Below are 14,176 nucleotides of genomic sequence, written 5' to 3' on the forward strand. Positions count from 1 at the left end.
GGACCTCGGGCGAGGAGGACGACCCGCACCCCGACAGCCGGGTCCCGCTGTTCCAGCCCCGGGGAGAGAGGACGCCGTCCTGGGGGGATCCCCGCCGGCGCAGGGGGCTTCTGCCCAGCTCCCCCCCCCCCCACCTCACCCCCGGCTGCACCTGCGGGGGTCCCTCCTTCGCGCGGCCCCGCGCCGCCCCACAGCCCACCCCGCCGGCTTTCGGGGAGGACGCCGGCGAGGGCTGCAGCTGGAGCCACCGGCCGCCCATCGCCCCGCCGGCTTTCAGCCCTGTCGCGCCGCGGCATCGCCACCCGCCCCGCCGCTCCCTTGCAGCGTTGTTTGCTCCCCGGTGCCCGGAGCTGTGCCGTGGGGCCAGCCCGGACCCCCAGACCCCCGACGCCTGGAGTCCAGAGGCTTCGTGCCGACCGGGCTTCACGCCGGGCTGGCCGTACGCCGAGCACCGAGTGCCACGCTGCCGCCACCGCCCGCTCCGGCACGACCCACGCCGGCGTGACCCGCTCCGGCACGGCCCGCTCCGGCACAGCTCCCACCACCTCAGGCGGCCATTGTCGCCCCCGAGCCCCGGCACCTGCTGTTGGCAGCCGTCGCTGGAGCGCGAAGCCCCCCCCGAAAGCCGCCGGCGGTGTGACTGGGAGGACTGGTGGGACGTGCCGGAGCCGGGGTGCCGGCGGGGCCTGGGGGAGCCGGGCTGGCTGCGGGTGCTCCGGCACCTGCCCCTCTCCTACTTCCCCCCCTCGGAGGCGCTGGAGCGGGACGGCTCCCCCCTGCCCAGCCCCGAGGCCTGGGGCTGCCCCTGCGCGGGGCTGTACTGAGGCGGGGGGGCCCTCGCTTTCTTGGGGTGAGGGCGGGCACCCCCCTTCCTGGGGCACCCCGCGGCTCAATAAAGGAGTGTTTTTCCTGACCATGGCGTCACCGCTGTTCCCTCCAGGCACCCCCAGCCCCCCCCGCCGATGCCACCTCGGCCCCACGGCAAGATGAGCCGCAGGGTCGGGGCCCGGGACGGGAAGCGTGGCCAGCGGTTTGGGGTGAGAAGAGCCCTTCCCGGGCCGTTTCCTGGTGCTCGAAGGGGAACCGTCGGTTTTGGGGCGCCCGGCAGAAAGCCATTTCCCCTTCCCAGCGCCTCTGCTCGCGGCCGGCCCCGGCTTCGTCGGCTGGGACGCCTGGAAGCGCGGCGGGGCGTCACCGGGGGGTCGGGAGCAGGGGGTCCCTGTCACACCGGAGCAGGGGGGCCGCCCTAGGGCAGCTTGCTGCCCTCCCCACAGCCTTCCTCCCCCTCCTCCTTCTCCTCCTCCTCCTCGCCTTCGGCGTAGCCGCTCCGGAGGGCGCGCTTCAGCTTGGCCCAGAAGAGCTGCCGGGCCTGGGGCTCGGGGGGCCAGCGCAGGTAGGTGCGCTTGAGCAGCACCCGGCGCATGCGGTGGTAGGCGGAGAGCTCGGCGTCGGGGATGGCCTCCAGGAAGACGAGGACCAGGACGTCCTTGAGCTCGTCGAAGAGGCGGTAGCTGGCCAGCTGGATCTCCAGGGAGCACCACTCGCTGCGCAGGTAGCTGCGGCTGACCACGCAGACCGTCTTGCGGCTGTTGTAGATGGCGTCGACGATGTTGTCGATGATGGCCTTGCCCGGGCTGAAGTCGCGGTGGTGCAGGCAGAGGCGCAGGGAGCCCCGCTCCAGCTCGGGGACCAGCTCCCCCAACACCCAGCCCTCGTCGGCCGAGTTGTAGGAGACGAAGCTGTCGTAGGTGTAGCGCCGCTCCTCCCGCCGCCAGCGCCCGTTGACCCAGGCGCGCAGCAGGTAGAAGTGGTACCGGAGGCGCCAGTAGGCACGGTGGTACAGCAGCGGCAGCGCCAGCAGCAGCAGCACCGCCGGGGCGGTGCCGGCGAAGAGGTAGAGCCCCACGTCCAGGAAGCAGACGCGGGTGTCGAAGCTGTGCAGGTAGGCGGGGGGCCCGCCACCGCCGCCACCACCGCAGCTGTAGTTGTAGAGGTAGACCACCTGCACCCGGGTGCGGCCCAGCCAGCCCGGCAGCCAGGCGTTGGCGCAGGCGCAGCTCAGCGGGCACTTGCGCAGGTCCAGGTAGCGCAGGGCGGGCAGCCGGCCGTCCAGGTTCTGGTCGAGGGTGCGCAGCTCGTTCTTGGCCAGCCGCAGCCGCTCCAGCTGGCTGAGGTTGCCGAAGACCTCGGGGCCCAGGCTGCGCAGCCCCGCGTTCTCCAGGTCCAGGCTGCGCAGGCGGCTCAGGTTCTTGAAGACGCCGGCGGGCAGGTCGCCCATCCCGCCGCTGCTGTCGGCCAGCGTCAGGTAGCGCAGCTGGGCCAGGTCGTCGAAGGCGTCGGCGGGGATGGCCAGCAGCCAGTTCTGCGCCAGGAAGAGGGAGCGGAGGGCGGTCAGGCCCTGGAAGAAGCGGTGGGGGATGATCCTCAGGCCGTAGGGCTGCTGCGCCTGCAGCTTCAGGTCGTAGAGGCGCTGGAGGTGCCGGAAGGGCTGGCGCGGGCGCTGGCTGATGTACCGCAGGGCGTTGGCGCGCAGGTCCAGCACGCCCAGGGAGGCCTGCACCGGGCGGAAGGTCTCGGCGCTCACCTCCTGCAGCCGGTTGCGGTCCAGGTAGAGGCGGCGCAGCGCCCCCAGCCCCTGCAGCGCGGCGGCTGCCAGGTGCCGCAGGTTGTTGCCCCCCAGGTCCAGCGTCTCCAGCCGGGCCAGCCCGGCGAAGGCGCCGGGGAAGAGGACGGAGACGCGGTTGTTGCGCAGGTTGAGGGTGCGCAGCCGGCCCAGGTCGGCGAAGGAGCCGGAGTAGAGGTCGGTCAGCAGGTTGTTGTCCAGCCGCAGCTCCTGCAGCTCCCGCAGCCCCTGCAGCGCCTGCCGGTCCAGCTGCGCCAGGCCGTTGACGTCGAGGCGCAGCATCCGCAGGTGGGGCGCGTCGGCGAAGGCCCACGGCCCCACCACCAGGATGCGGTTGAAGCGGAGCGAGACGTTGTGCAGCTGGTGCAGGGCCGGGGCCGCCCGGCAGGAGCGCAGCCGCCGCAGCAGGTTGTGCTCCACCACCAGCTCCCCCAGCTCCCGCTGCTGCCCCGGCCCCAGCAGCCGCCCCACGCAGCCCAGCCACCGCAGCCGGTTGCCGGAGAGGTCCAGCGTGCCGACGGGCGGGCAGGCGGCCAGCGCCCCGTCCGGCAGCACCCCGATGCCGTTGCGGCGCAGCTGCAGGCGCCGCAGCCGGGGGCCCGCCAGGCGCTGGCATACCTTGTCCACCCCGCCAGGCCCCAGCCGCAGCCCTGAGAAGTCCAGGCTGCGCGGCCGCACGTCCGAGACCTCCAGCAGCCGGAAGACGTCCAGGGGGTTGCCGGCCAGCCGCAGCCGGCTGAGGTTGCGCAGGCAGAGCCCGGCGAAGGGCGCCGCCTGCGAGATGTTGTTGAAGGAGAGGTCGAGCGCCCGCAGGGCGGGCAGCAGCCCGGGGGTCCCGCCGGCCAGCCCCGCCAGCGAGTTGTTGCAGAGGCGCAGGGTGAGCAGCGAGGGCGGCAGTGGCGGCCCCGGCCCCAGCGCCGAGAGGTTGTTGCCGCAGAGGTCCAGCAGCCGCAGCTGCGGCAGGCGCCGCACGGCCAGCACCACCGGCCCCAGGGCGGGCAGGCGGCCGCCCCGCAGGGACAGGCAGCGCAGGCTGGCCAGCGGCAGGAGGGCGCCGGGGGCCAGGCTGGCCAGCGGGTTGCGGTCCAGCCGCAGCGAGGAGAGGTTGCCCAGCCCGGCGAAGGCGCCCTCGGCCAGCCCGGCCAGGCGGTTGTGGGACAGGTCGAGGGCGGCCAGCGCCCCCAGCCCGGCGAAGGCCCCCGGGGCGATGCCGGCCAGGCGGTTGTAGGCCAGGTCGAGGGTCTGCAGGAGGGGCAGGCGGGCGAAGGCGGCGGGCGGCAGGTGGTGGAGGATGTTGTGGGAGAGGTTGAGGGCGGTGGCGGCCGGCGGCAGGTCGTCCACCGCGCCGGCCACCGACTCCAGGAACCGCTGGACGCAGCGGAAGAGCCCGGGGTCCCAGGGTGACTGGATGCAGTTGCGGAAGCCGTAGGCTGAGCCCCCCGGCACCACCGCCAGCAGCAGCAGCAGCGGCGGCAGCGACGGCGGCGGGGCGAGGGGACGCATCCTGCCCCGCGCCTGGGGGCGGCCGGGACGCCTGGGTCCCCCTGGAGAGGAGGGGGGCGATGGGGACGGGGATGCTGGGGTGCGGGCGGGGGGGGTTGGGGACCCTCCCCTCCCCTCTTTGGGGTCCTACCGTGCCGTCCCCGTGCCGGCTCCCCTCCTTTTCGGGCGTTTTCGCCTTTTTGGGGCAGGAAAGGGAAGCGTGGGGTATCGCTTCACGCCGCCACTGCTGCCCCCCCCGTGACGTGGGCAGGGGGTGGCCCCTCCCAGGCCGGGCACGGGGGTCCCGGGGGGGGGACGAGGGCACACATCTGGGTCACCTCCCTGCCGCACGGGGGGCCCGCAGACCCCCTGGGGAGGGGGGTGTCCCTGCGCCCCCCATCCTTGTGCCCCCCCCATGCCCCCCCCTACGCCGCCATGTGCCACTCTCGCTTCCCCTTCCCCCCCGCTGAATTTCCCCCGGGTTTCGGTTCCGCCGGGGGGGCAGTGGTGGGGGGATGACGCGGGGGTTCGTACTGGGATGGGGCTGGGGCCTTGCACTGGGCTGAGCGGGTGGGCTGGGGCGAGGCGCTGGGTTATACTGGGCCGTACTGGGAGGGAGAGCTCTGGGGCACACACGGCGGGGCTGTACTGGGAGAAGGCACTGTGTTGCATGGGGCTGCGTGCCTCATCCTGGGTTGCGCTGGGTTGCGCTGGGTTGCACTGGGTTGCACTGGGTTGCACTGGGTTGCACTGGGTTGTATTGGGTTGCGCTGGGTTGTACTGGGTTGTATTGGGTTGTACTGGTTGCACTGGGTTGCACTGGGTTGTATTGGGTTGCGCTGAGTTGCGCTGGGTTGTGCTGGGTTGTACTGGTTGCACTGGGTTGTATTGGGTTGCGCTGAGTTGCGCTGGGTTGCACTGGGTTGTACTGGGTTGCACTGGGTTGTACTGGTTGCACTGGGAGGAGGGCGCTGCCCTCCCTCCCTGCCCGGACCGCCGCCGGTACCGGGGGGCGGGGCCTGTGCCCGGGGGCGGGGCCTGTGCCCGGGGGGCGGGGCCTGTGCCCGGGGGCAGGCCCTTACGGGGGCGTGGCCCTTACTGGGGGCCGTGCCGGGGGCGGGGCCCGGGCCGGGGGCGGGGCCTGTGCCGGGGCCGCGCCCGGGAGCGCGCACGGGCCGGGGGCGATGGGGCTGCGGCGGCGGCGGCGGCGGGGGGGCGCGGGGGGGGCGCGGCCCGGGGGGGGGGCCCGGGGGGCCCCGGCGCTGCTGCCGCTGCTGCTGCCGCTGCTGCTGCTGCTGCTGCCCGCGGGCGGCGGCGCCAAGTACGTGCGGGGCCGCATCAGCACCAAGGAGGTGAGCGGGGACCCCCCCGGGATGCTCCGGGACCCCCCCCTTTGGCACCGGGACCCCCCCCCCCCCTTTTGCGCCGGGACCCCCTTTTGCACCGGGACACCCCCCCCCCCCCCCCCGGCTTTTGCACCGGGACTCTCTTCTGCACCGGGACCCCCCCCTCCCCGTTTTGCACTGCCCCCCCCTTTTGCATGGCGACCCCCCTCCCGGGTTTGCACCGGGACCCCCCCTTTTTGTACCGGGACCCCCCCTCCCCTGTTTGCATCGGGGCCTCATTTGCACCGGGACCCCTCCCCGATTTGCACCGGGACCCCCTCCCCCGGTTTGCACTGAGACCCCCTTTGCACCGAGACACCCCCCCATTTTGCACCGCCCCCCCCCATTTGCACCCGCCCCCCCTTTCTCTTGGGGGCGCTCCTGGCAGGATGCGGGCGGCGATGCGGGGTCTGGGTGGGTCCCGGGGGGCTGCGGGGCGGGGGGGGGCTCTGGGGGTCCATAGGGGTCGGGGACCCCCCCCCAGCTCCCACCCGGGCCCGCTCGGGCGTTGCCGTGGAAACGCAGAGCAGGGCCGTTGCCGTGACAACGGCGGGGATGCAGGGGGTCCTGGGGATGAGGGTGCCCCCCCCGAAACCCCCGTGCCCCCCCCCCTCCCCCGGGGGGGCCCCGGGCCCTGCCAGGACGGTGTCACCGTGGCCGCCCGGTCACCGGGACACGCGGGACCCCGGGGGGGTGACGGTGAGGGGGTCCCGGGGGGGCCCTGGGGTGCAGCGGGGGGCCCTGGGGGGGCCCTGGGGGGCAGAGGTGGCTCCCGGAGGCCTGGGTCCCCAGGCAGCAGCGGTGGGGCGGGGGGGGGAGCAGGGCCGGGGGTCCCGGATGCCGGGGCCCCCCCTGACCCCCCCGCTGCCCCCCAGGACTGGGTGTTCCTGACCCGCTTCTGCTTCCTCTCCGACTACGGGCGCCTCGATTTCCACTTCCGATACCCCGAGGTGAGTGGGGGGCTGGTGCCCGCCTGGACGCCGGGGCCCCCCCGCGCCGCTGACCCCCCCGGCCCCCCCAGGCCAAGTGCTGCGAGAACATCCTGCTCTACTTCGACGACCCCTCCCAATGGCCGGCCGTCTACAAGAGGGGCAACAAGGTGGGAGGGGGGTCTGGGGGGGGACATGGGGGCCTGGGGGGGTGTAGGGGCTATGCAGGGATTGGGGTCACCAGAGTCCGGGGGGTTATCTGGGTTGGGGGGGGTTATTGGGGTCTGGGGGAGTAGAGGGGGTGTGCAGGGGTTGGGGTGCGTCAGGGTCTGGGGGGTATAAGGGGTCTGCAGGCACTGGGGTCTGGGGGTGTATTTTGGTCTGGGGGGGTTGTACAGGGGCCTGAGGGGGTATTGGGGTCTGGGGGAGTAGAGGGGGTGTGCAGGGGTTGGGGTGCGTCGGGGTCTGGGGTTTTATTGGGGTCTGGGGGGGTATAAGGGGTCTGCAGGCACTGGGGTCTGGGGGTGTATTTTGGTCTGGGGGGGTTGTACAGGGGCCTGAGGGGGTATTGGGGTCTGGGGGAGTAGAGGGGGTGTGCAGGGATTGGGGTGCGTCGGGGTCTGGGGGGTATAAGGGGTCTGCAGGCACTGGGGTCTGGGGGTATATTTGGGTCTGGGGGGGTTATACAGGGGCCTGAGGGGGTATTGGGGTCTGGGGGAGTAGAGGGGGTGTGCAGGGGTTGGGGTGCGTCGGGGTCTGGGGTTTTATTGGGGTCTGGGGGGGGTCTGGGGGAGTAGAGGGGGTGTGCAGGGGTTGGGGTGCGTCGGGGTCTGGGGTTTTATTGGGGTCTGGGGGGTATAAGGGGTCTGCAGGCACTGGGGTCTGGGGGTATATTTGGGTCTGGGGGGGTTATACAGGGGCCTGAGGGGGTATTGGGGTCTGGGGGAGTAGAGGGGGTGTGCAGGGGTTGGGGTGCGTCGGGGTCTGGGGTTTTATTGGGGTCTGGGGGGGTATAAGGGGTCTGCAGGCACTGGGGTCTGGGGGTATATTTGGGTCTGGGGGGGTTATACAGGGGCCTGAGGGGGTATTGGGGTCTGGGGGAGTAGAGGGGGTGTGCAGGGGTTGGGGTGCGTCGGGGTCTGGGGTTTTATCGGGGTCTGGGGGGAGTGTGATGGGGTCTGGGGGCTCTGGCTCCATTGGGGTGCAGTCCTGGGGGGTCCCCCGGGGCCCGGGAGGGTCCCAGGGGTGCCGGGGCGGGGGGTCCGTGCCCACGCCGTGCCCCCCCAGGACTGCCTGGCCAAGGAGTCGGTGATCCGCCCCGAGAACAACCAGGTCATCAACCTCACCACGCAGTACGCCTGGTCGGGCTGCCAGGTACGGGGGTCCCGGGGGGTCCCGGGGGGATCCCGGGGGGGTCCCGGGCTGACGCTCTCCCCCCCAGGTGCTGCTGGAGGACTCGGTGCGGTACCTGAGCTGCGCCAGCGGCCGCAGCTTCCGCTCCGTCCGCGAACGCTGGTGGTACGTGGCCCTCAGCAAATGCGGGGTGAGTACCCCCCCGGAGCCCTCCCCGCCACCGCGCCCAGGCCCCCCCTGACCCCCGGACCCCCCCAGGGCGACGGGCTGGAGCTGGAGTACGAGATGGTGCTGACCAACGGGAAATCCTTCTGGACACGGCACTTCTCCGCTGATGAGTTCGGTGCGGCCTCAGCCGGGGGGGGGTGAGGGGGTGTGCAATGCAGGGGGCTGCGGGGGGGGCTGCAACATGGGGGGGGTAATAGGGGGGATATGGGGGGGCTGCAATGCAGGGGGGGATGTGGGGGGCTGCAATGCAGGGGTGCAAATGGGGGGGCTGCAGTGCAGGGGGGTGGGAATAGGGGGGCTGCAGTGCAGGGGGTGACGGGGGGGTATCTGTGGGGTGCCCTGGTCGGTATTGGGGGGCTCATGGGGAACGCGCAGAGGGTAAATCACACCCCCCTGCCGCCCCCCCCAGGCATCCTGGAGACGGACATCACCTTCCTCCTCATCTTCATCCTCATCTTCCTCGTCTCCTGCTACTTCGGCTGTGAGTGGGGGGGGCCGGGGGGGCCGTGCCGGGGGGGGTCACAGCGCTGATGCCCCCCCGGCCCCCCCCAGACCTGCTGAAGGGCCGGCAGCTGCTCCACACCACCTACAAGATGTTCATGGCGGCCGCCGGCGTGGAGGGTGAGGGGGGGCCGAGGCGGGGGGGAAGGTCGGGGGGGCCGGGGGTCCCCGCACTCACCTCTCCCCCCTCGGCGCCCCCCCAGTCCTCAGCCTGCTCTTCTGCTGCGTCTACTGGGGCCAGTACGCCTGCGACGGGGTCGGCAGCGGCAGCCTCAAGATCCTGGGTGGGTGACGCGTGCACGGCCCCTCGTGCACGGGTGCACGACGCGTGGGGAGCACATGGCCCCTCGTGCATGGGTGTGCAACGCGCGGGGAGCACACAGCACCTCGTGCACGGGTGTGCAACGCGCGGGGAGCACACAGCACCTCGTGCACAGGTGTGCGACGCGTGGGGAGCACATGGCCCCTCGTGCACGGGTGTGCAACGCGCGGGGAGCACACAGCACCTCGTGCACGGGTGTGCGACGCGTGGGGAGCACATGGCCCCTCGTGCACGGGTGTGCAACGCGCGGGGAGCACACAGCACCTCGTGCACGGGTGTGCGACGCGTGGGGAGCACATGGCCCCTCGTGCACGGGTGTGCAATGCGCGGGGAGCACACAGCACCTCGTGCACGGGTGTGCGATGCGCAGGGGGTGCACGGCCCCTCGTGCACAGGTGTGTGACGCCCGGAGAGCACGTGGCCCCTCGTGCACGGGTGTGCGACGCACGGGGAGCGCACGGCCCCTTGCGCACAGCCCTCGTGCACAGGCGTACCCGCACGGCCCCTGGCACGGTGCTGCGTCGTACGAGTGCTGCAGCACGCGCTGGTGCGAGCTCTCTCCTCTCCCCCAGCCAAGCTGCTCTTCTCCGTCAGCTTCCTCATCTTCCTCCTCATGCTCATCCTCCTGGGCAAGGGCTTCACCGTCACCAGGTACCGGGGGCGGCCGGTGGGCAGATGTGGGGTGGCTGCGGGGCACAGGGGACAGCCATGGGGCACAGGGGACAGCTGTGGGGCACAGGGGACAGCTGTGGGGTGGCTGCAGGGGCACGGGGACAGCCGTGGGGTGGCTTTGGGGACACAGGGGCAGCCCCAAGCCGCTGGGGCAGAGCCTGCCGAGGCTGTGGGGCCACCATGGGGCCGCTATGGGGCTGCCCCCCCCCACCGCTGGTGCCCCCCCAGGGGCCGCATCAGCCATGCGGGCTCGGTCCGGCTCTCGGTCTACATGACGCTCTACAGCATCACCCACGTCGTCCTCCTCACCTACGAGGCCGAGGTGAGAGACACCCGCCCCGGCTCTCCCCCCGCCCCTCTGGGCGCCCCTCTGGCCCCCCTGACCCCGGGGGGGGTATTCGGGGGGGGGGGGGGCAGTTTTTCGACCCCGCGCAGGTGCTGTACACCTACGAGTCGCCGGCCGGCTACGGGCTGATCGGGCTGCAGTTCCTCGCCTACCTCTGGTTCTGCTACGCCGTCCTGGTCACGCTCAAGCAGGTCCCCGAGAAGCAGCCCTTCTACCTGCCCTTCTTCGCCGCCTACACCCTCTGGTGAGCGCACGCCTCGCACGAGGTGCGGGGTGGCGAGGCGGCACGGGTGTGCGAAGGGACGGGGTTTGCACGGGGACGAGGTTTGCAGAGGGCTCATGCAACAGGAGGGGTGTGCGAAGGGATGAGGTGCGCTTGGGGATGGGGTGCACACGGGGACAAGGTTTGCACGGGGCTCGCACGGCTGGAGGGGTGTGCGAAGGGACGGGGTGCACACGGGGATGGGGTTTGCACGGGGATGGGGTTTGCACGGGGATGAGGTTCGCACAAGGCTCGCACGGCTGGAGGGGTGTGCGAAGGGACGGGGTGCATGGGGACGAGGTTTGCGTGGGGCTCGCCCCCCTGGGTGGGTTTTCAGGGGCAGGTTGAGCCCAGCACTCGCACGCCAGGACGCGCGTGCACGGACCCGGGTCTCTCTCGCACGGGTCTCGCACGAGGGCCCCTCCCGGTGCCCCCCCAGGTTCTTCGCGGTGCCGGTGACGGCGCTCATCGCCAACTTCGGGATCCCCAAGTGGGCGCGGGAGAAGATCGTCAACGGGATCCAACTGGGGATCCACCTCTACGCCCACGCCGTCTTCCTGGTGAGCCCCGGGGGGGCCCCGCGGCGGGGGGGGGCATCACGGGGGACCCCCCTCACCGCCTCCGTGTGCCCCCCCAGGTGATGACGCGACCCTCGGCCGCCAACAAGAACTTCCCCTACCACGTGCGGACCTCCCAGATCGGTTCGGCGGAGGGGGGGGGCCGCCAAGTTCCCCCCCCGGCACGGCTACGGCAACGTCACCTTCATCAGCGACTCCGTCCCCAACTTCACCGAGCTCTTCTCCATCCCCCCCCCCGGCCCCAGCGGGTCCCCCAGCGTGAGTCGGGGACCCCCCCTGACGCCAGATGGGTCCTGGGGGGCAGGAGGGGGGCCCCCCCAAACCATCTGGGTCCCAGAAATGGGAGGGTGGACCCCCCCAAACCATCCAGGTCCCAGCATTTGGAGGGGACCCCCCCCAAACAGTCCAGGGATGGGAGGGGACCCCCCAAAACCATCCAGGTCCCAGCATTTGGAGGGGACCCCCCAAAACAGTCCAGGGATGGGAGAGGACCCCCCAAAACCATCCAGGGCCCAGCATTTGGAGGGGACCCCCCAAACCAGCCCCCCCAAAAGCGTCTCTGTGCCCCCCAGCAGGCGCGGAAGCAGGTGGAGGAGACGGCGGCGGCAGAGCGGGGCCCCCCCCCCCGGGCGCGTGGTGACCACAGGGGATCTGGGGGGCCCCCGCGCCCCCCCAAAGGGTGCCGGGGTGGGGGGCGAGGGCCAGGGCCCCCCCTCCCAGCTCCAGGCGCCCCCACCCCCCCCCCGCCAACGGCTACACCGAGTACTTCAGCATGCACACGGGCGGGGGGCGGCACTTGTAGCCCCCCCACACCGGGGGGGGGGCCCGTCCTGCCCCACAGGCACCCCCAGTCCTGCCCCCACGGGGACCCCGAATTCTGCCCCACAGGGACCCTGAATCCTGCCCCATTGGGACCCCAAATCCTGCCCCACAGGCACCCCAAGTATCACCCCGTGGGACCCCAAATGTTTTCCCGTGGGGCCCCCAAATCCTGCCCCACAGGGACCCCGAATCCTGCCCCAGGGGGACCCCAAGTATTGCCCCACAGGGACCCCAAATCCTGCCCCACAGGGACCCCAAGTATTGCCCCACAGGGACCCCAAATCCTGCCCCACAGGGACCCCAAGTATTGCCCCACAGGGACCCCAAATCCTGCCCCACAGGGACCCCGACTCCTGCCCCATTGGGACCCCAAATCTTTTTCCATTGTGTCCCCAATTTCTGCCCCACGGGGACCCCAAATCCTGCCCCACGGGGACCCCAAGTATTGCCCCACAGGGACCCCAAATCCTGCCCCACAGGGACCCCAAGTATTGCCCCACAGGGACCCCAAATCCTGCCCCACAGGGACCCCAAGTATTGCCCCACAGGGACCCCAAATCCTGCCCCACAGGGACCCCAAGTATTGCCCCACAGGGACCCCAAATCCTGCCCCACAGGGACCCCAAGTATTGCCCCACAGGGACCCCAAATCCTGCCCCACAGGGACCCCAAGTATTGCCCCACAGGGACCCCAAATCCTGCCCCACAGGGACCCCAAGTATTGCCCCACAGGGACCCCAAATCCTGCCCCACAGGGACCCCAAGTATTGCCCCCTTGGCACCCCGAGTCCTGCCCCAGGGCGACCCGAAGAGCCCCCGGGCTCCGTCCCTGTGCCCCCCCCCGGGTCGGGCCCTCGTCCCCGGGCGCAGCGCCCCGCCCCCCCCCCCCCCCCCGTTTCTGGAGAGAAGGATTTTGCCAAAATAAAGCGATTTCTCGTGTTCCCACGAGCTGCGGAGCGACGGGGACGGGCGGGGGCGGACGGGGGCCGCGCTGGGCCGGGACGCTCTGGCCGCTCGTCTCGCTGCTCCGCCGTAGCCCCGCCCCGCGGCGCCGCTCTGGCCCCGCCCCACGCCGCTCTGGCCCCGCCCCTCGCCGCTCCGCCGTAACCCCGCCCCTTGCCGCCGCTCTGGCCCCGCCCCTCGCCGCTCCGCCGTAGCCCCGCCCCGCGACGCCACTCTGGCCCCGCCCCACACTGCTCCGATGTAGCCCCGCCCCGCGACGCCGTTCTGGCCCCGCCCCTCGCCGCTCCGACGTAACCCCGCCCCGCGGCGCCGCTCTGGCCCCGCCCCTCCCCTCTCCGCCGTAGCCCCGCCCCGCGACGCTCTGGCCCCGCCCCACGCCCCTCCGCCGTAGCCCCGCCCCTCGCCGCTCTGACATAGCCACGCCCCGCGACGCCGCTCTGGCCCCGCCCCTCGCCGCTCTGACATAGCCACGCCCCGCGACGCCGCTCTGGCCCCGCCCCTCGCCGCTCCGACGTAGCCCCGCCCCGCGGCGCCGCTCTGGCCCCGCCCCTCGCCGCTCCGACGTAGCCCCGCCCCGCGGCGCCGCTCTGGCCCCGCCCCTCGCCGCTCCGACGTAGCTCCGCTCCGCGACGCCGCTCTGGCCCCGCCCCTCGCCCCTCCGCCGTAGCCCCGCCCCGCGACGCCGCTCTGGCCCCGCCCCTCGCCGCTCTGACATAGCCACGCCCCGCGACGCCGCTCTGGCCCCGCCCCACGCCGCTCTGGCCCCGCCCCTCGCCGCTCTGACATAGCCACGCCCCGCGACGCCGCTCTGGCCCCGCCCCACGCCGCTCTGGCCCCGCCCCTCGCCCCTCCGCCGTAGCCCCGCCCCGCGACGCCGCTCTGGCCCCGCCCCTCGCCGCTCTGGCCCCGCCCCTCGCCGCTCCGACGTAGCCCCGCCCCGCGGCGCCGCTCCGGCCCCGCCCCTCCCTCCGGCGCGGCCGCTCTGCGCCCTCGTCTCGCTGCTCCGGGCCCGGACTCCGCCTCCGCCCTGAGGAGCCGCCGCCGCAGCGGGTGAGGGGCGTGGGGGGTCTGTGGGGCCGTCTCGGGGTCCCGTAGGAGCCCTGTGGGGCCCGGGGGGCCCGCAGAGCCCCCGGCATCCCTCCGGCCCCTCCCAGCGCCTTCAGCCCCCGGCAGAGGCCCGTGGGCCCCGTGGGGTGCGCCGGGCCTGGGGGGCCCCGTGGGGGGACCTGGGGGGGGCTGCAGCGTCCTGTAGCGGCGGGGAGGGCCCCTATAGCATCCGGGGGGGGGGTTCTTGTGGGGCAGGGGGTTCTCGTGGGGTCGCTGTGGGGTTGGGGGGTTCCTATGGAGAAGGGGGTTCTCGTGGGGTCTCTGTGGGTTTGGGGGGTTCCTATGGAGAAGGGGGTTCTCGTGGGGTCGCTGTGGGTTTGGGGGGTCGCTGTGGGGCAGGGGGTTCCTGTGGGGACTCTGTGGGGTCCCCTGTGGGGCAGGGGGTTCTTGTGGGGTCTCTGTGGGGTTGGGGGGTCGCTGTGGGGCAGGGGGTTCTTGTGGGGTCTCTGCGGGGTTCCTGTGGGGCAGGGGGTTCTTATGGGATCTCCTATAAGGCAGGGCATTCTCGTGGCGTTTCTGTGGGGTTGGGGGGTTCCTATGGGGCGGGAGGTTCCTATGGGGCAAGGGATTCTCATGGGGTGTCTGTGGGTTTGGGGGGTTCCT

The 14,176-nt window shown here is 72.5% G+C and overlaps 2 protein-coding genes across 2 annotated transcripts; one reads left to right on the forward strand and one right to left on the reverse strand.

The window, feature by feature from the left end:
- Positions 1-1,246: 1,246 nt before the first annotated feature.
- Positions 1,247-4,777, reverse strand: LOC132321103 (toll-like receptor 13). The gene is made up of 2 exons (XM_059834684.1): positions 4,705-4,777; positions 1,247-4,053 (listed from the first exon to the last, which is right to left on the reverse strand). Exons 1-2 carry the CDS (start codon positions 4,775-4,777, stop codon positions 1,247-1,249), a joined length of 2,880 nt encoding a protein of 959 aa, XP_059690667.1.
- Positions 4,778-5,364: 587 nt separating this feature from the next.
- TMEM145 (transmembrane protein 145) lies at positions 5,365-11,578 on the forward strand (the record flags this gene model as incomplete). Its single annotated transcript, XM_059834686.1, is given in 16 exon segments — positions 5,365-5,457; positions 6,366-6,440; positions 6,512-6,589; positions 7,707-7,793; positions 7,861-7,962; positions 8,031-8,115; positions 8,410-8,481; positions 8,553-8,621; positions 8,705-8,785; positions 9,396-9,474; positions 9,724-9,817; positions 9,913-10,085; positions 10,543-10,663; positions 10,741-10,820; positions 10,822-10,939; positions 11,570-11,578. Coding segments are annotated over 16 exon segments (1,416 nt in total), but the record flags the coding sequence as incomplete, so codon positions are not given.
- Between the last annotated feature and the right edge of the window lie 2,598 nt (positions 11,579-14,176).

This window comes from Gavia stellata, unplaced genomic scaffold (assembly GCF_030936135.1).
Source record: "Gavia stellata isolate bGavSte3 unplaced genomic scaffold, bGavSte3.hap2 HAP2_SCAFFOLD_311, whole genome shotgun sequence".
NCBI lineage: Eukaryota > Metazoa > Chordata > Aves > Gaviiformes > Gaviidae > Gavia > Gavia stellata.